At 42.3% G+C, this 24,102-nt stretch overlaps 1 protein-coding gene across 2 annotated transcripts in view; it reads left to right on the forward strand.

Moving 5' to 3' along the window:
• PRKCB (protein kinase C beta) overlaps positions 1 to 9,312 on the forward strand; it is a 437,527-nt gene extending 428,215 nt beyond the window's left edge. Inside the window, exon 17 of one of the 2 annotated variants that reach the window (XM_075564623.1) lies at positions 8,782 to 9,312. In XM_075564623.1, coding sequence (XP_075420738.1) covers positions 8,782 to 8,934 — 153 coding nt within the window. In that variant the 3' untranslated portion in view covers positions 8,935 to 9,312. Of the gene's footprint in view, positions 1 to 2,496; positions 3,884 to 8,781 lie in introns of those variants that run through there. The other variant, XM_075564622.1, reaches the window with a different exon arrangement.
• Positions 9,313 to 24,102: the final 14,790 nt, after the last annotated feature.

Consider the following 24,102-nt stretch of genomic DNA (forward strand, 5'->3'; position numbering starts at 1 on the left):
ATTGGTTTGATTCCTGGGTGTTCTATCTGGTCAGGGCCCTGGGTTTAGTCACCGTTCATGTTGCTGAAAAAGATATTTACAACGAGGAAGCCATTGGTCTTTCAAAATTCTATCCTCTGATCTCTGGTGCCATTTTTATCACCAAGATCATATTTTCTTAACGGTTGATCCTTCCATCTTTGTTTCCAATGTTCACATTTCAATCACAGTCATTAGAAATGCATTTTCCTTGCATGTTTGATCCATTTCAGACTTAGTAAAAATCTCCAAGTTTGGGGGTTGACATTTGTAAAAATCTCCAAGTTTTGGTGTTGGTCAGGAGTTCTGGAAGCCTAGAGGTTGTCCAGTTTGAGCATACCCGATTTAGAATCCAGGTCTAATGACTACAGACACATGGACTTATTTCTATCCAAATGGGGAGGGTTGTGAAGACTGAGACCCTCTGATAGCCAAGTACCTTCATGCACTTCCTCGGCTTCCTTTCAGTGTCAGGCTTTAAAGAAGTGCTTGTACTCCTTCATTCTCAATTGCTCTTTACTTTCCGGGCTCCTGGAGTTCAGGGACAAGCTTCTTTTCCCTGTCAGTATCCTCTCAATTATCAAATGCAATGACCCATTGTCAGTGACATTCCTGCTTGACTTAGTTATAATTGCATCTCCTTGGGTTAGTCTCAATCCTTAGTGTACCTGGGCTGCTCTCTCCTTGTTCTTCTCCTCCCTCTCTATGGCATCATTTGAGCAATTCTTCATTGGAAAATGGGATTAACACCTGCCTCACTGGGTTCTTTTATGATTTGAAAAGGGTAATATATGTAAAACATTACAAAATATGTGTTGCATAGAAAGTGTTCCGTACTTTTTGTTAACGCCGTTGTTGCTATAATCTTCCCTGCTACCTATCCCATCTTCTTTGCCATTACTACTCTGTCTCCCTCCACCCCCATTCTCATCTCCATATTCTGCCCTTTAAGTTTTTCTTCAAGACTTTCTTTCCTGAGCTCCTGAACTTGAACGTCTCATTGCCTCTGATCTTTATGCAGAATCTCAAAGGCTCCGCAATAGCATCATGTCCGAAATGGAAACAGTTTTCGCTCCCTGTGTTCTCTCCTGTGTTCTCGGCGTTGGATCGTTCAAACTAGAGCTCTCACTATCCTTGACCTTCTCCTCCCACATGTCTCACTCCGACTCACTCCGTATTCTCAGGCCCCAAACTATGTACTATAAAGTGGAACCAGGAGTCTGGTCCCTGATGTCAGAGGGTTCTGCAGATTATTAGCTCTAACGTTGAACAGATTCCTTCATCTTCATGTCCTCAAGGTTTCTCACCTGTCCAACGGGGGCAGCGATAATGCCTGTCTCCTGGCATCACCAGTAGAATTAAATAATAGAATTCAAGTAAGAGTTGTCGGGGATGCCTGGCACAGGGCCAGTGTATAATAAATATTAGAGGTGATCATTATAGCTTATTACTTTTATGGCTGACTCTTGAAGGTGCAGTGGGAAACATGACAGAGGCCACTAGCATCACCATCTCCTTTAGATGTTGCATTTGGAACACTGAGCGCCTCGGGCAAATGGATTTTGTACTCAGAACAAAGAACAATCAACCTGAGATGTAGTGGTTTATCTGTCTCCTCTCTTCAGGGGGACATCAGTATATACTCAGATACGTGCACACCCTCACACCCATGTGCGATTATGATATCACCTCAGAATCCTCCAGAAGGATTGTAATGAGTGTGCAACGTGGGGGTGCTGTTTTTCTCTCTGGAGCCAGGTTGCCTCACCAAGTGCTACTGTGTTTCATCCCACCCCTTCCTTCTAGCTGGAGGAAGGCCAGCTGCATTCACCACCTGGTTCCTTGCCAGTAAGAGGCAATGACTTATGAGCTCACCAGGGCCCCACAGTTTCCCAGGCTTTGCAGGCATCCAACCCAGGTCTTGCGGTTGGCATATTTTGCCACTGGCGGGAGAGGCTAAACTCCTGTATTCTGTTGACCTGGAAAGCATCAGTTGTTCCTGATTGAGAGCCAGAGGATGCACATGGTGAGGGCTCTCCTGCCAAATATTGAAAGTCCCCAGGTGATGTATTGATGGGTCATTAATTTGCATCTTGCACCACATGAAACATCTCAAGTGCCTTAACCCCATCTCTCTCAACAGATGAGCTTGGCTGACTTTTGGGGGTGGGGTGGGGACATGGCACACACCACTAGCCACCCCCCCATTTCATGCCTTTGCCATACAGTTCCTAGCTGCCCCCCAAAGGGCACTAGGACTGTTCATGAGCTAGAGCCACTGAAAATTGGGAACCCAAGGTTCGTGAAAATTTTCACTTCATGTTGCTCTCATGTCAGATCATTGGAACAACCTCTCTGAGGTGGTGAATGGAATGGGTTTGAAGAAAACCATATTCAGTTTTGTTTGGTTCTGCTTTATTTTGGCTTTTGCTTTTTTTTTCCCCACCCACCACAAGTTCTTTTCTTCCCCTCTCATAGTGTGGGCGAAATGCTGAAAACTTCGACCGGTTTTTCACCCGCCATCCTCCAGTCCTAACACCTCCTGACCAGGAAGTCATCAGGAATATTGACCAATCAGAATTCGAAGGATTTTCCTTTGTTAACTCTGAATTTTTAAAACCTGAAGTCAAGAGCTAAGTAGCTGTTGTAGATCTCCGTCCTTCATCTGTCATTCAAACTCAATGGCGACTGTGGTGACATTCTTTTTCATTGCAAAGTTGCATTCATGTCTTATTTGCTGATGAGACTAGAGTGACCATGTTTCAGGACCCAAATCTCCCCCAGGTAGTTTGGGGCAATCTCATGGAGATTCGATCCTGCAGAGGGTACAGAGAAAAGAATCTGCACAATGGACACATCAACCCTCCCTCATCAATTGTCTCTCTCCAGCATGCCCGCCAACGAGATCAAGTCGGGAGAGGGAGCCATCTATTTTTCCTTCCCTCTTTTTCGGCCGGATCGTTTTTATACATTCTCCAAACCCAGTCATCCAGTAAAGATTCTTGGCGACAAAACGAAAATTGGCTGCCAGCCGGAATCCCTCTGTTCTGCATGTTTGGGAGACCCCGTCACTTTGAAAAGAACATGCTTTTGAAAACAAAAGTTACTTTCTTAAGCCAAAGTGAAGAAGATTATCTAAGTCCTTTTAAAATGCGCCAAGTTGGTGCTTTTAGACGGTTTCTATCCAAGAGTACTGCAGTAGGCCAGAGGGCGAGCTGCGTGGGTGCCATCCCGACACTGTAATATCTGCTACGCCGTGTCCCTGGCTACCCTTCTTCCGAAACTACTTGAAAGGGGCATTTGGTATCACTTCTTGAAAGTTCATGGTCACTCTAGAAAGGTCCCCAGAGGGCCGTGATTTTACATTACATTTCAAACTTAAGTTGCTTGGGGGTTTTATTTCTGTTGTCCAAATGCCAAAAAGAAAAGAAGAAAAAAAAAAGGTTACTCACTTTGTTACATATGCTTTAAAAAATCTGTGTCCAAATGTTATTAACCGCGATAACCTGCTTTGATTTACCCCGGAAGGTGGCTCTGGAGTGCAGCAGACCTGTGCCTGTGGGCATGGACTTGGTCTTCGGTGTGTGGCTGGATTTGGAAAGCCAATTAAGTGCTCAGAGAGACACCATGTCTTGAGACAAAGGCAATTGTGCTCTTCGCTCTGATGTTGTTTCCAGGAGATGTTTGTGAAATGTCTATTTGTATCTGGATATATCTGTTATGTGCCATTTTTCTTCTAGCATCAAGATGTCATTTTAAAAAGAAAGACAACAGAATGCATGCCATTTCCAGGGACACTGCTCTCTAAAAAAAAACGTGGAGTCACACTACAGAGCAGGGCTCCATGGGGTTTTAGGACAAAAAAAAGGAGCTAAATCCACAGCTGAATCGAACAAATCAGAGGGGCAGGGGCTGTAGGCCCTTCTGGGGTTCCTGATGGCCTACAGTGGGGTGGGAAACATGAGTAGGGGGACCTAGCCAGAGCCTCTGTCATGTCAGAGCCCGAAGTCTCCATCCCTCTCAACTCAAGTTTAGGGACCAGCTAAGAGCACGGCTGGGCCTCTTCCTTTTATCATAGACACATAGCCGCCCCTCCCAGCTTGTCTTCTTTCTAACAATGGACGGTGAGCCCCCAGGGTCTAGGGATGTCTCTTGGGTGGAGGACATTTCATTTGGTTTGAGCAGATAAGGACAGTCATGACTCCTCACCTCTGTCTGCCACCTGGGCTGTTCTCCGCAGCCCGAATGAAAGTTCTGACCCCAATTCAAGAGCTTTTTCAGCAACCCTGGAGCTCCTGAGAGGCCGCCAAGAGAACTTTGCACCCATGACAAATATCCTTGAAGTAAGACTTCTCCTATGACTGAGACCATGATGGGGCATCCCACTTAGGTCAGGCCTCCTGCAGTTCGTTCCTTCCTGTCCTCTTTCTTCTCGCTCCCCTCCTGTCACCATTGTGGCTACAACTTGGAGCTAAGGGGAAGGCAGCTTAAAGTCCTTGTGACAGTCCTAGGAGAGAAGGGAAGGAGGGAACCCAAGGCAAGATCCCCTTCCTTTATTTGGGGGCAGATTAGGGTCTGGAAGAGGAAGTGACTCCTGCAAGGTCACTCAGTGGTAATAGGAAGCCTGTTTTCCAGCTCTGCATGGTCTCTCAGCTCTATGGCACTGCAATAGGGGCAACGTTTGTCTCTGAGCCATGCCCACCAAGCAGCAAGTTCTTTGAAGTCCGACAGCTGGCTGCAGAGGCACCGGGACTTTCCTTGGACATGGTCTCAGGAAAATAAAAACTGTAGAGAAACATGAGCCCATTGGAAAATGATCTGAGACATCTTTAGAGAGCAATTTAGGAAGGAAGGACTGATAGATAAAGGATAAATAAAATGTACATATATATACACCTCATTTTCCAAATTGTTGCCATTATGTCTCAAAATTTTCATAGTTTGTAGAGATAGTGACTCAGGCCAACGTCTCTGTTCACCTGCCACATGTTGCCAAGGATGGGTCAGGAAAGCCTTCTGTGAAAGTAAGGGTTTTTTTTAGTTGGAATTCTTTCTTTTCCCTTTCCACATTTTCAGTGCTAAGGAGACCGTGAAACAGAGTCTTGACTACATATAACCTCTTGGGAATACTCTGAAATTCCAAAAAGAGGACAAATTTAAAATTTTTTGTTATTTTTTTTGCATCCGTTTAGCCAGCATTTATTGCGCACCAATTGCGTGCTGGACTCGACGCTGTGTTCCCAGACACAGTGGGGAACAGTATCTCTCCCCCTGGAGTGTACCATCTGATGGAAGGGCGGTGATTCAATGAGCAATTAAAAGCACAATCTGATCCAGAATTTTTATTCAGTGTCAAGCTTAATCAGGGAAGATTTTACAAAGAAGAAAAAGCCATTAAATATCTTTGGGTCTCTTCTTTCTCGGTTGAGACTGAAGGAGAAGGTGGAGCAATGCCCTTTGATCCAGATTGCTAGGAAAATCCTGCAATGTGATGAGTCAGACAGGAGAGAGGCAGGGCAATTTCCAGGATGATTTCTTCCTAGAAGGCCAAAGGCAAAGGCATCTACGCTTGAACAGACCACATTTCCATGTCCGAGATCGGAGCAGAGACAGATGCCCTGACTGCCTCTTTATGTGGAAAAGGGAGCTGGGTTTATGGCCTGATTCAGAGCCCTGAGTCTGAGCTCTGAGGGCTTTTAAGTCAGATACCTGCAGGCTTTACCCTTGTGTGGCACTCCCTTTCCATTAGACTGCTTCCAAATGAATACAACCCAGATCTTCAAATCCAGCTGAACGATAAAGAAAATTAAAACCAAACAAACTAAGCACCAGCCAGGTTAGCCATGGCTAACTGTCTATCAAAATTCCAGGATAATACTTTTAATTTCTTCAAATTCCCACTGAGCTATGCCTGATCTTAAGAAAGAAATAGGTTGTAATCACAATGGCCTGGTTAGATTATTAATAGGAGGCCAGTCAGATTGCCATATTTTTACACAAATTACATACATGTTATCTGAGTTGGGGTTTTTTTTGGGGGGGTAAGGGGGTGGTTTGCAAACCACACAGCCCAGTGCACATTCATTTTCTATGTTATGTGGATATGTGTGTGTTATGCAAAAAGAAAACACAGTGATAGCCATCTTTGGATGGGTGATGTTATTCTCATCTTATTTTAGAGGCTACCAACTCAGGAACTGTCCCTATAAAGAAGATTTTTCTATACCAACCTCTGATGAAATTCAGGAGACTTTTATAGGGCGAGATGCTCACAAAATAATGTCCACAAAGACAACTCCTGCTTGGACCACTTAGCTATTTGAAACATAAGTCGTAACCAATGCAGCAATAGAGGAGGGAGCTGATGGGAAGGGAATCTTTGCTAGGTGTCCACAGGTAGATATGGGATAGATAGCAGGAGGCCTTCTAGTCCCAGATATACCCAAGACCCACACACAACCCAGAGTTCTCAGACCGGGAAGGGCCCTAATGATGAACTAACCCCGTTTAGATCACCTTGATGGCCAAACAGGCAGTGGCACATGCAGGACGTTTAGGATCAATGGGAACAAGCCCCCTTTAAAAATGTTTAGGTTTTTGTTTTGTTCTTCCATACATCTTCTTCTTTTAAACAGCAAACTATGAGCGAGAAAAAAAAAATCCAGCAAGGCACCAAGGAAATCCCATTGCTTTGTTAGAGTGAGATCCTTGTCTTGGGAGTGACTGGAAGTTAAAGCCAAGAAATACCTCTTTCGTCCACTACCTATACATCAACTCATTCATTAAGCAAACAACCTCCTGGGTGCCAACCAAGCCCGATTCTTGTCACAGAAAATACAGTAGTGAAGAAACAGACAAGGACTCTGCCCTCCTGGAGAGAAAGGATACATGAAAAAAAAAATCTGATAACAGTAAATACAAGGAAGACAAAGAGGTGTGACTTTATGACCTGAGTGTGGACCAGGAGAAGACCACAAACAACATTACATAGAGTGGTGGCATTGGAGCTTTTATCCCAACCCAGAAGTAACGTGCTCACTGCCTAGAGGTGGAGCACAGCATGGGGGGCACATAAGACAGGACAGGGCAAAGAAGAATGGATGGGGCACAGCGAGAGATGGCCCACCATCCAGAAAAGTTTAAACTGGACCCACCATGGACAATGGACAATAGCTCCATCAGCATCTTTTAAGATGCGTCCTCCTGGCCCTCCCCTCAGCCTTCCTCCACCCACATAGGATTGCAAGAAGAAGCAGAAAATTCCATAAGGGCATTTTACCCATCTCTCAGGGAGCAGCTAAAAAAGAAGCAATTCTTGTGAAAGGTTTTATAGACATGAGAATGAACCCAGCAGTGAGAAATCCCTAGTAGGCAGTGGCATTCAGGGCATGGGTGGCATTGAGCCCAATTGTAGCAAATCTTCTAGTTGGTCTTCACTGACCCTCGGCTCTGCCTTCAGTTGAACAGCCTGCCTGGGGCCAGTGACACGCAGGCGCTTCCTTGAGAATGCATTTAAATTGCTCACCTTGAAGCCCTACGACTGTCCTCCCAGTCAGAGGGGATGAGACAAAACACACATAGCAGCAATGGGGGTCAGGTGAAAAAAAATCTATAGCCCACTGTGCAAGAATAGGGAAATCATATCACTTTCCTATGCCTCCCTTTTTTATGTGAGCTAACGGGCTGTGCAGATTACCTGGCTCACAGGTAGATGTGATGAGAATGAGAAAAGATGATAGACTGAGAAGGACCCAGAAGAGGTGAGAGCGTTTCTTTTTAGTTTATGGCCGAATATACATGAGTATAAGCTGACCCGAATATCAGCTGAGGCACCCAATTTTACCACAAAAACTACATTAAATATGTGCTGACAAAACTCGGCTTATACATGAGTATATATGGCCACTACAGTTTGGCGTATGGTTTTACCAAGGACCATCAGTGTGCAGGTTTCTTTTTAAAAGCCTGTACTCTGGCGATCCCTGGTAAAATTTAACACCAAACTGTAGTTAGTAAACTGAAAAGCAATGCCAGATTGGGAAAATCAAGTTCACTTTTGTGGGAGTTGTGTGTGTGTGTGTGTTTAAGCTGCCCTTATGGACTGATGTTAAGCCTTGGGGTTGGTTTCTTATAGTTTGTTCACTCTATTCATACTATAAACATCCCTGAATAGAGTCTCTGATGAAGGAAGCCGTGCATGCTAGTCTGTGGATAGGTTTGGGGGATCCCCTTCAAGGTCTAAACTGTGCCAGCAAATGTGTGGAAGACAGCCATCATATCCTTTAATGAACTGGTGCCACTGCCTTTGGGGTCATGTGGCGTGCTTCAGCTGTCCTTTGCAAGGAAAGGCCTACAACTCCCAGGGGTGATGACCGAATGGTTTTCTTTGGGACATTCTACTCAATGACCAATTGGAAGAATTCTAGACATGGTAAAAAGTAGTATCCAGGTCAAGACATCCCAAAGCCAAAGAAAACACACACACACACGCCCTCACACACACACGCCCTCACACACACCCTTTGGTGGCAATCCTTAAAGAAATGAAGTTATTTTCTTTTTTACAACCCATTTTTCTTTTACCAAGTCTCCTATCCCAAAGCTTGCTTACCATACAAAGTGAAGTGAAAGCCAGGCAGCGTGAGCCAGGCAGCTTTTTCTGACTCTGCCCATGAGGTGTCATGAGCTTCCTGGTACCCAGCATGCCCTGGTCGCGTTTCCTTCTTCTTATGCTGTGTTAATGCATTTGCTTTCCGTTGGCAGAGAGACAAGCGAGACACCTCCAACTTCGACAAAGAGTTCACGAGACAGCCTGTGGAACTCACTCCCACTGATAAACTCTTCATCATGAACTTGGACCAAAATGAATTTGCTGGCTTCTCCTATACTAATCCAGAGTTTGTCATTAATGTGTAGGTGAATGCAAATTCCATTGTTGAGCCTGGAGGGTCCGATTCCAGGCCAAGTGTATGTATCGATTCTAGTCTTCCAGGATTCATGGTGCAGATGCTGGCATTCAACATGTGGAGAGCTTGCCCTAGAGGGCTTTCTTTGTATGTGTACCTTGCTAGTTTGTTTTCTACATTTGGAGATGTTTAGTTTAGAATAAGCGCTTTATCCAATTATAGAGGTACCACTTTTCCAAACATCCAGAAACTCATCAAATGAGCAGACCGTGTCAAAACTACTGCGTCTGATACCAAAATGCTTCAGTATTTGTAATTTCTAAGTCAGAAGCTGATGTTCCTGGTAAACGTTTTTACAGTTATTCTACAATATCTTCTCTGAATGCTAAGCATGACTGATATTTTTAAAAGTTGTGAGTAAGCTTTGCAGTTACTGTGAACTATTGTCTCTTGGAGGAAATTTTTTGTTTAAGAATTGATATGATTAAACTGAATTAATATATGCACCTCTCTTGTTTACGTGGCTGTTTTTCCTTGACGGTTGTGTGAAGTTATAAGCTGGAGATACTTAGGCACCTGGCAAGTAGATAAACTTTATTTCGCTCACATCGACTTTTCTTAATTGCACTCACTGCACGCATTTTAAAACGGAGTGTTCTATATAAATACGTGGGTTTTCAGATTCGCTTGAAAATATGAAAAGACATTGGGTCTACATTTCCAGGTGGAAATCGTTCTACAGGAATTGAGAGATGGCTGCCTCTTTCGAAGGAGCGAGTGCTCTTGCTTCACCACACTTGCCACCACCCATTATTGTTTCCACCTTTCTTTCACTTCCTGGCCCACCACAGCCATTTTAAGCTGAGAGCGTGGCTGCTTTGAAGCCATAGAATTGATGACCACAATATTCCCTTTGGCCATCATCAGGGCATCTGAATAACCAACGAGTCAAGGTGGTTCACGTTTATTAAACCATCAAGCATCCAGGGCGTACAATTTGTATCCTTCTGATACCAAAAGCCAGCAAGGAGACTGGTGTTCATTCATAGAGAGCATTTTCCAATGGTCTATAAAGATGTCACCTCCCCCCCCCCCCCCCCGAAAAATGAGTGCCCTTTCCCAACAGCCATATTTGGCCCGTGTCCAAGACGCCAGAAGAGGATGGAGTAAAGGAGACAAGGATCAAGGTAAGGAGCCACATTATCTCCCTCTTAAAGGGACACTAAGTCACTGGGTATGTGCCTAATTCTCTTTTCTCTGAATGAAGTCATGCTTCCGTCTTCTTGGTGAAAGTTGTGAGAATCCAGTCTGCAGCACATGGATTTGCAACTGCTAAGGCCGGTGGATAAGGAAAACCTGGGTTATGAGTTGAGCTGCCAACTACAATGTCAGCCTTTCAGACCCACCACATGCTCCATGGGAGAAAGACGAGGCTGTCTGCTCCCATAAAGACTTACAGCCGCCAAAGCCCACGAGGGGCAGGTCTGGTCTGTCCCATGGGGTCACTATGAATCAGAACGGATGTCAGAGAGTTTGGAAAGCCAGTGGGTAGGAGAAAAGAGTACGTTTGCCAGACCTAGTACATTAAAATTCTCAGTCTTTACTCACCTCCACCCTTCTTGAAAGCTGTTTACTGGGGTAAACAGCATTGGTCAGGTAACATGGATACCTTCATCCGAATGCATTTATCTTTTCAGAACTTCTGACATGTTTCCAGTTAAAACTCATTTTAAAAATGATATGGGGGATGTCTGACCTCCTCTAACTTCACGAGGGAAAAGAGAATCAACATCAGCCCAAGGATAAACCTTATGAAGCAGAGGTCCAATGCACCAAAAACATTTTAACCAATGTTGGTACTAGCAATACATCCCAGGACACTCTCTACTCCTCTGCTGGGTTTAATAACATGTCACACTGGCCACACAAAATTTGAAGACCGTAGCTCAGTTCTGGGGCTTCTAGGGAGTAGCAGGCTGTATAGCTCAGGCTCAAGAATGACTCAGGTTACAGTTCTTCAGTCAGAACTGCTCAGCTGTGTCCACAGTCAGGGTCTCTCTCTACTCTTCAGCCCCTCTACCCTTGAGATGGCCTCTGCCTTCCTCTGGCATGTGTTACAGAATTCTGTATCTCCACCAGTAAGTGTCCAGGGACACACTATTCTGCCAATAAGCTTCATCCCCAAGGTGCTCAAAAGTGTTCGAATCTGTCGCTCCATGGGTCAGTCAGTAAGCCTAGCTTCACTGTCAGGTACCCAGGGACACCCCACTCCAACTATGTAATGCCTCCTTCACCTGAAGGCACACTGAAGCCCCTTGCTCTGTGGGCTGGGAGGCCCACAGTGCACTCTCCTGGTCCTGTGGCTGTCAGTTCTCTGTCACGCTTACCACCATCTTGTGCCATTTTCAGTGTTACAACTCTTTGACTCGTGGGTCTAGGAGGCTTTCAATGCAGAGGGCTCAGGTCCACAAAACACACTCCACTCCCAGCTCTTCTTCCTTGGTGGTTGTGAGGTCATGCCTCTCTGCCTCTGGGATTGCTCATTTTAAGCCTAGCAGAATGACAAAATGAACCAACCCCCTCCTTCAGATTTCATCTACCTTATTTTCAAGGTCCCACTTCACAGAGATGTTATGTGTATTAGTCTGGGTAGACTAGAGAAACATTCATGGACACACATATGTGTACAAGAAAGAGACTTATATACAAGAGCAATTGAACATTGAGAAAAAAGCCCGGCCCAGTCCAGATCAAGTCCATAAGTCCGATATTAGCCCATATTTTCAATATCAATCTATAAAGTCCTCTTCAGACTCATGAAACGCATGCAATGATGCTGAATGCAGAAGATCACAGGCCAGTGGGTGGAAAGTCTTTGGATCCAGTGTCATTGGAAACATCTCAGCGCTGACAGGGCTCTCTCTGTGGCTTCTCTGGCTTCCAAGATCTGGTTGTGTCCATGTGGCTTGTCTTCTGCAATGTCTCCCAGGAAGTGGCAGAGAGAAAGAGGTGTCTTCCGCCTCCAAGGAGGAAGTACCAGATTTCCCAGAATTCTCAGAAGGCCATGCCCACACAGAAGTCTCATTGCCTATCTCCAGATTGACAGCCTAGACGCCACCCCTACACTCTTAATCCTTAAATCGACACCAGATTAAGTGACTGCCACATTAGGCTCCTTATTTTCATTCCCAGTAAATGGTCCGATCCCATTGGTGGGCCACCAGCACCTGTTTGTCATAATCCTACGCAGTCATTTACTGGGAGTGACAATACCAGGGGCAGAATGGTCATCTAAAAGCAGCTCATCACACTGCATCAGGTAATGCCAACTTAAAGAATAAAATGTGGGTATTCTTTGCACCCCATGTAGAAAACAAAACCAGATGGATTTTACAGATGTTTAGGGATATGTCCCATTTTATATGACACTGTTGGAGATGTTACCATTGCTGCTGCTGATTCTTCCTCATGCTTACTTTCTCCCTGTGCTGAAAATAAACTCATATTTTATTTCATGAATATCAAGCAGCTACTCTGAGCCAGGAGCCCTTTGGCACAGTGGTTACGTGTTTGGGCTGCAATTTGTAAGATCAGCAGTTCAAAGTCTATCAATTCTGCTTCGATATTTCTTGTCCAGCTTTCACGTGCATGTAGTGAGATTGAAATGACCATGGCTTGAGTTCCACACACTTGAGTCCTCAAAGTGGTGGTTTTGCTTTTTAACAGTTAAGTCGTTTTAAACCAGATTTGCCCAGTGCAATCCCTCATACAATTTCTCGGATGTTGCTTCCATGGGTGCCTACTGTGGTGCAAGTAAAATGAAACCTTTGGCAGACTCCATGGGTTCGCCATTTATCATACTCTTGCTTCTTGGCTTAGTTTTGAGGACTGTTTTGTTTTTGACATTGAGTTGTACTCCATACCCAAGGTTGCAGTCAATCTTCTGAGCCTCTGGGTTTCCAAACCACTTCAAATATGACTGGGAAAGAGCTGCCTCCTCAAAGTAAATCAACCTTAATGATGTGGGAGGAGTAAAGCTTCAAGGACCTTAATATGTCGATATAGCACAGCTCAACATGAGAAGAAACAATTGCAAGAATCGATTAATTATCACAATGTGGAAAATACAACGTGTGAATCTAGTACTGTTGGAGTTTAAAAAATGAATTGGAAGGCACATCAGATCAATATTCTATATATTAGTGAACTGAAATGGACTGTAATTGGACATTTTGGATCAGAAAAATATGATTTACTCTGCAGGGAATTGCAAGTTGAGGAGGAATGCGTTTCTCTGATTATTTGCTTGGCTTAGAGATTGAATAGGTATGGTGAGAGGATGCTACACGGATGCACAACTTTCTTGAGTTTAAACCATGCAGTGTTTCTTTGTTCTGGTCTCACAACTGCCTCTTGATCCACAAAAAGGTTCTGCATCAACACAATTATCTCACAATGGGTCATGGGAGGGGTCAGGACCAGGCAGAGCTTCCTTCCATGGGCATGGGGTCTCCATAAGTTGGGGGCCAATACATCAGCAGCTATAAACAAAATGCCTATAAATATGATTCTGTTTGGAAATAGTTCGGGTTCTTTTTGTTGTTGTTGTTGTTAATTAGGTAACAGCCTACTAGGATGGGTTCTTAAGATAATCACGTCTAATTTTAAAAAGAGCAGAATGGACATGTAGAGTGCAATGCAGTGAACTAATTAATATGGTTCTTCTAGCTATAGTCTTTGTAACTCCCACCCAACCTCCTTCCTGGTGGTTCTGGGGAATTTAGTAGGCAAATATCCTGATTGGATTATGATTCAGCTGTGAGTGATTATTAGCGGGGTTCATTGTCATTATTATCATGCTGTGAATAAAACTGACCATTTCAGACTAACAGGATGGATAAGAAAATGTGAGTCTTTAATATTATGTTTGTAAGAAACATATCTTAGCTATAAAGACAAACATAGACTAAAAATCGAAGGATGAAAAAATATTTCAAGCTAATGATAATCAAAAGAAGGCAGGAGTAGCAATACTAATTTCTGACAAAAGTCATAATGAGAGACAAAGAAGGCTATTGTATAATGAACAAGAACAGCCTCAACTAAACAAGAAGGTGAAATTATGATTAAGATCTATACACTCAAATCAATATATTCAAATTACATTGATCAAACTCCTAGAGAAATAGACAAATAGACGATCATGCAATAATACTGGGAAACTTTTAATACATCACTTTCAAACAAAGATCGATCACCTAGAAAGAAAATTAACAAAGATACAGAAGAACAATATGACACAATTAATTTGTACTCTTGGATGTTTACAGAACACTTCACTCAACAAAAATACAAAATACAGTTTTCCTAGGAAACATGGAATGTACTTCAAAATAGATTTCATCTTAGGTCATCACGCATGCATGCATCAATAAATTTAAAAACATTGAAATACTACAAACCATTTTTCAGATCACTATGCTATAAAATTAGAAACCAACCATAGGACAAGCAACCCCCCAAAATCAATGACATGAAAGTTGACACTTTACTTAAAAACCACTGGATATTTGAAGAAATAAAATAAAAATTCGTTGAAACAAATGAGAACAAAAATACAACACGTCCAAGTACCTGGGACACGAAAAATGCAGTTTATGGTTTAGAGAACCATTTACAGCAGTAAATCCACATCTGAAAAAGGAAGGAAGAATGAAGATAAATACCGGAGTACATCAACTCCAACAATCAGAACAAAAGCAGCAAAACAGCCCTCACATACGGAAGAAGAAAATAAGGATTAGAGTCAAAAAGAACGAATGAGAGGAAAAAAACTAGAAAAAAATCAACAAAGCAAGAATTGGTTCTTCAAAACGATGACAAAACTGACAATTCACTGCAAGACTAACACAGGAAAAGAAGGGGGAAAAGCAAATATTAAAAATAAGAAATGAAATCAGTGATATCACAACAGAAAAATTTTTAAATTCCCCAGTAACTATGAACAATTATATCCCAAATTTGGAGATCTAGAAGATATGTATATATGTCTAGAAGCACATTACTTATCTAAATAAACAGACTGATGTAGAAAACCCCAATAGGCCGATAACATAAGCAGAAATAGATCTGGTCATTAAAAAATTCCTAACACTAAAAAAGTCCAGGACCAGATGGTTTTACTGGGAAATCTTACAAAGCATTTATAGGAAAATTAACACCAATCCTATATTAACTGCTTCTGAATATAGAACAAGATAATATGCTACCAAACCCAGTTTATGAAACAAGTATAACCCTGATATCTAAGCCAGGCAAAGACATCACCAGAATTGAAAATTATACACCAACATCACTGATGAATATAGACACCAAAACTTTCAATGAAAGTCAACAAAACATCAAAACAAAAACCAAAAATCTCTGTCATGATCAAGTGGTATTTATACCACGTGTGCAAGGATTTTTAACATTGGAAAAACAAATAATTTAATCCACCAAATATACAAAACAAAGGAAAATCACCATATGATTATACCAATTGATATAGAAGAGGCATTTGATGAAATCTAACACCCATTCTTGATAAAAAAACAATTCATAAAATAGGAATGGAAGGTAAATTCCTCTACATAATCAAGGCCAGCTAGACAAAATCAATGGCTAGCTTCTCACTTAATGAAGAGAAATTGAAAACTTTCCCCCTTTAAATGAGAGCAAGATAAGGTTCATCCTATTGCCACTTTTATTCAATATATTCCTTGAAGTCTTAGCCAGAGTTATAATGCATCAAATAATATATTAAAGCATCCACATTGGCACAGAAGAAACAAAACTCTCTTTATTTGCAGATAAACTACTTCTGTATATAAAAAAATCTCAAAGATTAATTTGCTTAAATTCTGGAACTACTTAAAAAATTTGACAATTTAACAGGCTATATGATCAATATACAAAAATCACTTGGATTCTTGTATATTAAAAAAAGATGACACTAAAGAGGAAATTAAAAAGATAACACCATTTGCAATAACTTCCCCAAAGATAAAAGTATTTAGGAATAAATCTCCTGAAATAAATAAAAGATTTATAAAAAATTACTTTAAAAACTATGAGAAACCAAATGGAAAAATGTTCCCTGCTCCTAGATAGAAAGACTTAATATAGTGAAAATGTCAATATTTCCCAAAGCACTGTAAATTATATGCAATTCCAATCCATATCTCAGTACAAGATTTCAAGGAAAGGGAAAACTAACCACAAACTTTAAATGAAAGGAAGGCAGAAGGAACAAAACACTTTTTTAAAAAAAATAAGACATCTTTCACTCTCAGATTTCGAAATCTGTTCTACAGGCACAGTAATCAAAATAGCTTGGTATTAATACAACAATAGACATAAAGACCAATGGACTATAACTGAGAACCCAGAAATACATCAACCACCTACAGACACCTGATCTTTGATTAAGGACTAAAATATTTAATAGGGAAAGAGATAGTCCTTTCAATAAAGGGTGCAGGAAAATTGCTTCTCCATCTGCAATAGAATGAACCAGGACCCATAGCTCATATCATGTACAAAAGTGAACTCAAGGTGGATTAAAGACCTATATATAAACCTTAAAATGATAAGTATCCTCAATGAAAAGATAGGGACAAACTTAATGGCACAAATACAAGACATAAATACACTACCTAACATAATGAAAGTAGCCATATTATAGAAGACAAAATTGAGGACTGGGACCTTCCAAAAAATAAATTTATGTACATAAAAAATTTCAGCCAAAGAGTAAGAAGAACTCACAGACTGAAAAATATTCTGCAATGATTTATCAGATAAAGGGATAATTTTTAAAAATCTATGGAAAACTACAACTCCTAAATAAGAAAAATATAAATAACCCAATAAAAATGAGCACAAGATATGAATAGACATTTATTAAAGATGATATCCATGTGGTCAACAATCATATTAAGAAATGTTTGTGTTCATTAGCCATACAAGAAATGTAAACAAATACAACAATGAAATACCGATTCACATTGACCTTCGTAGAAAAATTCTAAAAAACAGAAAATAATAAATGCTGGAGAGGATGTGGAGAGATTAGAACATCCATACACTTCTGGTGGGATTGCAGAGTGATACCCCACTATGGAAATCAGTGTGGTACTTCCTTTTCTTTTTTTAAAATCATTTTATTGGGGCTCATACAATTCTTATCACAATCCATACTTCCATCCATTGTGTCAAGCATCTTTGTACATTTGTTGCCCTCATCATTCTCAAAATATTTTCTTTCTACTTGAGCCCTTGATATCAGCAACTTATTTCCCCCCTCCCTCCCCGCTACCCACTCCCTCATGAACACTTGATAATTTATAAATTATTATTTTGTCATATCTTACACTGTCTGATGTCTTCCTTCACCCACTTTTCTGTTGTCCATCCCCCAGGGAGGAAGTTATATGTAGATCCTTGTAATCGGTTCCCCCTTTCTACCCAACCTTCCCTCCACCCTCCAGGTATTGCCACTCTCACCACTGCTCCTGAAGGAGTCATCCGTCCTGGATTCCCTGTGTTTCCAGTTCCTATCTGTACCAATGTACATCCTCTGGTCCAGCCAGATTTGTAAGGCAGAATTGGGATCATGATAGTTGGGGGAGGAAGCATTTAAGAACTAGAGAAAAGTTAAATGTTTCATCGTTGCTACACTGCACCCTGGCTGGCTCCTCTGCTCCCTGCAGTATGGTGCTTCCTTAAACAAATGTAAATACAAATACCTTATGATCCTGCAGTCTGTGTACTCGCTATACACCCAAAAGAAATAAGAACAAAACAGGAACAGACATATGCACACCTATGTCTATGACAACAATTTCTATAATAGTACAAAGATGGAAATTAAAAAAACATCTGTAGAGGAATGGATGAACAAACTCTGGTTGCATACAACCAATGGAATACGATGCATCCTTACAAAACAATAGTTTGACAAGCACCTCATGACCTAGACAATATTGGAAGATATTATACTCAGCAGAGTTAGCCAATCTCATAAAGATAAATATTTTATGACTCCATTATTATAAAGGAAAAAATGATCGTTTTCACACCAAACAATAAGATTTTAAAGACTATGCGTAGGCCAAGATGGACTGGAAGGGTGAAGGAAGAGGGAAAGGACAAGAAGATAAAGAGGGCTGAGAAAAGAAAAAGAACTCCATCCACAAGGGCTTAATGGGCTATTGCACTTGGTTTATAAGGTGGTCTGTGAAACTACATGTTGTTAGGTGTTAGGCACTGACCCATAGTGACCCTGTGCACACAGAATGAGACACAGACCATTACTGCGCAGCTTCACTATTGTTCCTATGCTTGAGCCTATTGTTGTAGCCACTGTGTCCAGCCATCTCATCAAGGGTCTTTCTTTTTATTGCTGCTCCTCTGCTTTACCAAGGATGATGTCCTTCTTGAGGGACTGGTCTCTCCTGATAACATGTCTGAAGTACATGAGCCAAATCTCACCATCATTTCCTCTAAGGAATATCCTGGTCATACTGCTTCCAAGACAGATTTGTTTGTTCTTTAGGTAGGCGATGCTACTTTGAATATTCTTTGCTAGCACCATAATTTAAATGAATCAATTCTTCTTTGATCTTCCTTATTCAATGTCCAACTTTCACATGTGTTACAACTACATATAATATGTGTGTGTGCTAGACTCCACAAACAACAGGTGGGAAAGTCAATTAAAAAAACCCGACCCCTCTCCCCAGAAGAATTTATTTCAAAGGATGGCATTGAATCTGTAGCTCCAGGAGATGAACATATCTGATCGGAGCACACAGGAGCAGATGAAGGGGGTGGAGGAGAGAGTGGAGCACATCCTGGCCCACCAGCCCTTGAGGACGATGTTCCTATTTAGAGCAGCCAGTCCACAGAGAGGACCATATGGCTGGCCTCACTATGAGACATGATGTCCCTCACTGACCCATAGCCCTACAGGGGAAAACACTGGAGACACAGTGTGGGAATTGTGCCAGATCACATCCCACCACACCGAGGCAAAACACTAAGGGGGTTCAACAGAGCAGCAAGGGAATGGAGCAGCAAGGTCCCCAGGGAATGCTGAAGGTGGACTTTGGGGCGAGGGCATGGTGCCCCAACAGACTGGACTGGAAAACACTCCTAAAGGCCAACAAACAATCCTTGAACTAACTACAAGTTTTTCTTTCTTGTTGTGTTTTGTTTTTTTGTCATTGGTTTGTTGTTGTTTTGTTGTATATTGTTGCTTGGTTTTGCTCTGTCTTGTTTTTGTGCATGTTATTATCTCCGCAGGTCTGTCTAAATAAGATAGGCTGGATGAACAATCTGGAGGAGAAAACAACGGGACCAGCAGTTCCAGGGGACATGGGAAAGGGGGAGGTGGGGGGAAAGGTAGTGGTGTTAACAAACCCAGGGACAAGGAAACAACAACTGATCCAAATAAATGGTGAGGAGGGTGTAGAAGGTCTTGTAGTGTGTGATCAAGGGTAATGTAACCAAGAGGAATTACTGAAACCCAAATGAAAACTGAGCATGATAGTGGGACAAGAGGAAAGTCAAAGGAAATAGTGGAAAGAGCTAGGAGGCAAAGGTCATTTATAAAGGTCTGAATAAAGGCATGCACATATGCAAATATATTTATATATGAGAATGGGGAAATAGAGCTATGTGCGTATATTTATAGGTTTAGTATTAAGGTAGCAGAAGGACATTGGGCCTCCATTCAAGTACTCCATCAATGCAAGAACACTTTGTTCTATTATACTGGCGTTCTATGATGCTCACCTTCCCGACACAACCGCTGAAGAGAAAGCGGGTGAATAAGCAAATGTGGTGAAGAAAGCTGATGGTGCCTGGCTATCAAAAGATATAGCATCTGGGGTCTTAAAGGCTTTAAAATAAACAAGTGGCCATCTAGCTCAGAAGCAACAAAGTCCACATGGAAGAAGCACACCAGCCTGTGCGATCACAAGGTGTTGAAGGGATCAGGTATCAGGCATCATCAGAACAAAAAATCTTATCATAGTGAATGAGAGGCAGGGGAGTATGGGGTGGAGACCCAAAGCCAATATGTAGGCCATTGGACATCCCCTTACAGAAAGGTATCGGGGAGGTGACAAGCTAGTCAGGGTGCGATGTAGCAACGATGAAAAATGCAACTTTCCTCTAGTTACTAAATGCTCTCCCCCCTGCTCCCCGCCCCGACTATCATGATCCCAATTCTACCTTGTAAGTCTGGCTATACCAGAGGATGTACACTGGTACAGATAGGAACTGGAAACACAGGGAATCCAGGGTGGATGATCCCTTCAGGACCAGTGGTGTGAGTGTTGATACTGGGAGGGTATAGGGAGGGTGTGTTGGAAAGGAGAAACTGATTACAAGGATCTACATGTGACCTCCTCCCTGGGGGATGGACAACAGAAAAGTGGGTGAAGGAAGACATCAGACAGGGAAAGATATGACAAAATAATAATTTATAAATTGTCAAGGATTCATGAGGGAGGAGGGAGTGGGGAGGGAGGGGAAAATGAAGAGCTGATGCCAGGGGCTTAGATGGAGAGAAAATATTTTGAGAATGATGAGGCCAATTAATGCACAAATGTGCTTTACACAATTGATGTATGTATGGATTGGATAAGAGTTGTATGAGCCCTTAATAAAAAACAATTTAAAAAAAGAAAGTAGAAAACATTAAATATTAGAACAACTTTTAAAAGAGTTTAAAGGGAAATCAAATGATAAGGTGTTAAATTTTATAAATAGAAGTTTTTAATTGTTGTAAAAAATAAAATAATAAAAAGAAGAGGAAGAAGAGTCACATCTCTAAAAACTCTCCAGGTTCCTTATCCATCTACCTAAAGACTTGTCTCTGTGTTTATAAAGGGAGGAAAAGTAAAGGTGAAACTTACCTACAAGCTAGATTCAAACAAACAAAATAAAACTGGTCTGTGACAGTTACATAATCTCCTATCAACTTGATCAAAGGGGTGGAGTCTAGCCTGTCAATCAGGTCATAGCCAATGATGTCTCTGTGTGGACATGGCCTTGAATCTCTCTCTCTCTCTCTCTCTCTCTCTCTCTCTCTCTCTCTCTCTCTCTCTCTCTGTCTCTCTCTCTCTGCTTCACCTTCCTGTTGACAAGCCACATGGAGACACACTGATGGCAACCAGAGCCCTGGAGCTCCTTCTATCACCACTAGATCCACACAACTTTCCACCCACTGGCCTGTGTTCTTCCTGCATTCAGTGTCATTGTATGTGTATATGAGTCTGAAGAGAAATTCATAGACTGGTATCAGATATATGGGCTAATATTGGACATTTGGGCTTGATCTGGACTGGGCTGGGATGTTTTCTTAATATATAATTACTCTTTGATATAAAGCTCTTTCTTATACATACATGAGTGTCCCTGGATTTGTTTCTTTAGTCAACCTGAACTAACACATGGCCTTTGTAGAAGAATGAGTGGGGAATCTCCCTATCAGCAAGAGGGAAATACCAGGAGTGGAGTACATCCTTTGAACCTAGAGATCCCTGTGCCATGAACCTCCTTTACTCAGAAGACAACTTGGACACCTGAGAAGGAGCAATAGCAGAACCAGGGGCCACGGAATGAGCCAGAGTCATAGATTTCCCAACGCACAGACCAAGTAGAGCTGAGTGCCTTGGGGCAGGAGACTGACTTGGGGAGTGGGGTGCCCCTGGGCACTTAATTGGGGGTGTTGCATTTGCTGATCTATGGAGTTGGAGCTGAGTACTTCGAGTTGAAGCCTATAGCAGAATGACATGCTCTTTGGGTGTCTATTAGTAGCCCTGAAAGAGCTGTATAACATTTTCTAGCCAGGTAGAGGCCGGGTTAAGGATCTGAGGGCCAGAGACAGACCTGTCTGTGGACATGGTAGAGAAAAACCTGTCCTGCCTGAACCGCTGTATCCCAAGCATTTCTCACCTGACTTGAAAACTATTCACTTTCCTACATCTGAGAGTTCTATGAGGCCATTATAATGAATTTTATAGGGCCCAGCAGAAAAGTGGAGTTCAGGGAAACTAAAGTTATCAGGGGAGGAATAATTGCTATCAGAAGCATGGAAGATCTCCAGGTCTGACCCCTGTCACATGGCAATCAGCCTTAGGAGCCAGTGGGGATCAGATATGACCCCCCCATGCCATATTCACACACACACAGGGACAAATGGAAGACAGACGAATGAGATAGGTGAATTACTGGGAACTCCAAGAAGCTGCAAGAGGCAAGAAGGGACTTTGTCCTAGAGCCACACCCTGAATGCATACTCCTGGCCTAGTGAAAACAATACATTTCTGGTCTCTAAGAACCTGCTTGTCTCTGTGTTATGGCAGCACTAGGAGTCTAAGATACAAAGAAATGTCAACAGCTGGCATGAGCCGAAAGAGGCAAGGAATAGATTTTCCCCTGACATTGTCTGAAGGAGTGCAGGGCCATCAATGGTGTGATTTCTGATTTCTAGCCTCCCAAATGGTGAGAGAACAAATTTCTCTTGGTTTATACCATTCATCTTTCTGTAATGTGTTACAGCAGCCACAGGAATCTAATACACCTGGTGTGGACCAGACCTTTGCTTTGAGCCTGACCCCATACTGGTCCTCCGACCAAGCTGAGATTCCCAGACTGCCAGGTCTGAGGGATGAGACACAGCCAGCTCACTCAGGGATGGCTACTCCCTACCCCTCAATAGTCCAAGGAAACAGGATGAAACTATGAAGGTCACTTTGATGCCAAGAGCGCCTGAGTGCCTCTTTGCCCCTTCCTCATCAGTGCTATCCCCACCAAGGGGAATCAGGAGCAACGACTTGCACTTTGGTGTTGCAGCCTGACCGCAGGGCCCCTGAAGATAAGCAGTCTTGTTTGGTTTAAGCCAGGGACTGTTTACCGCCCCCTTGCAGGACACCCACCTGGGGTTGGCTCAGACTCCTGTTTGTCTGATGCTGCAGAGAGTAGTGGAAAGCTACAGAGAATGGACAAAACTCACAGACCATCTGTTCCTCTTCTGTGCTTTGTGAATTTATATTCAAATGTTAAGCATTTGATAGCAACTGTCAGGCATCATTTCAAAACCTAGCATTTGGGTAAAGATGGTCTCTTTAAAGAATCCACAGAAATCACTCATAGGGGTTTTCAAACGAGCCTCCATCATTTGAGTCTTGTTTTGAAACAACATCTTCAAATATTATCATGAAATTTTACAAGACGAAACATAAAAGAAGACATTTTGTTTCTAGAATACGAACTTCAGGAAAGAAAGCTGGACAAAATATCGCTAGCAGGGCTATGCAGACAATGCAGAGACTTCCAGGCAAGAGGGAGTCACAGGCTTTTTGGGTGGGGCTTATTGGAATTTCCATATCATGTTGAAATTCTCATATTTCTCAGAAAGGGACATCAGTTGTTTCCTTCTTCTTTTTTAAGTATATCAGATCATCACTATCGGGCTGTGTCATCTCTTTTTGGATTCTAAGCACATTTGGAAATTGAATACAATTGTTAGTTTGCAGTCAGCATGGAAGGAGTGGGTCTGTGATTATAAGGATAAGCAGAAGGTACCAAATTCTGGAGATGAATTTTGTCCTCTGTGCTGGGTCTTAAGTTGAGGCTCCAGGTGGAGGAGAGACTTTTACTCCAAGTTCAGTATCCTCACGTGGACGCTTTGATTCCAAGCATGGTATTGGGAAATCAAGGGTGATTGCTATCCCCCTAGGGACCACCACAAAGTCAGGTTGGCCAACAAGACAGTGAGAGCTGAAGATGGACACCCTTGAACATATTTCTGTTTCATTTATACAACTGAAAAAATGATGTAGGTTAAGGATAAAGGGATTCCTTTGGAGTATGGTATGGGTGCAGTGGCCGTTTAGTGTTAGAAAACTGGCATTCCATGTGGAAGACCGCGGGTCCAATTTCTTATGGAGCCACCACGTGTCTTTCCATGGAAGCTTGTGTATTGCTATGATTTGGAAGAGGTTTCAGCAGAGCTTTCAGACTAAAATGGTCTAGGGATAAAGGACTGGCAATCTTGTAGTGAACTATGGTAAGTTGGAGAGCACCTGTCCTGTCTTAAGTGAGCAGCAATCTTCAAAAAGGC

Source organism: Tenrec ecaudatus, chromosome 12 (genome assembly GCF_050624435.1).
Source record: "Tenrec ecaudatus isolate mTenEca1 chromosome 12, mTenEca1.hap1, whole genome shotgun sequence".
Lineage (NCBI taxonomy): Eukaryota > Metazoa > Chordata > Mammalia > Afrosoricida > Tenrecidae > Tenrec > Tenrec ecaudatus.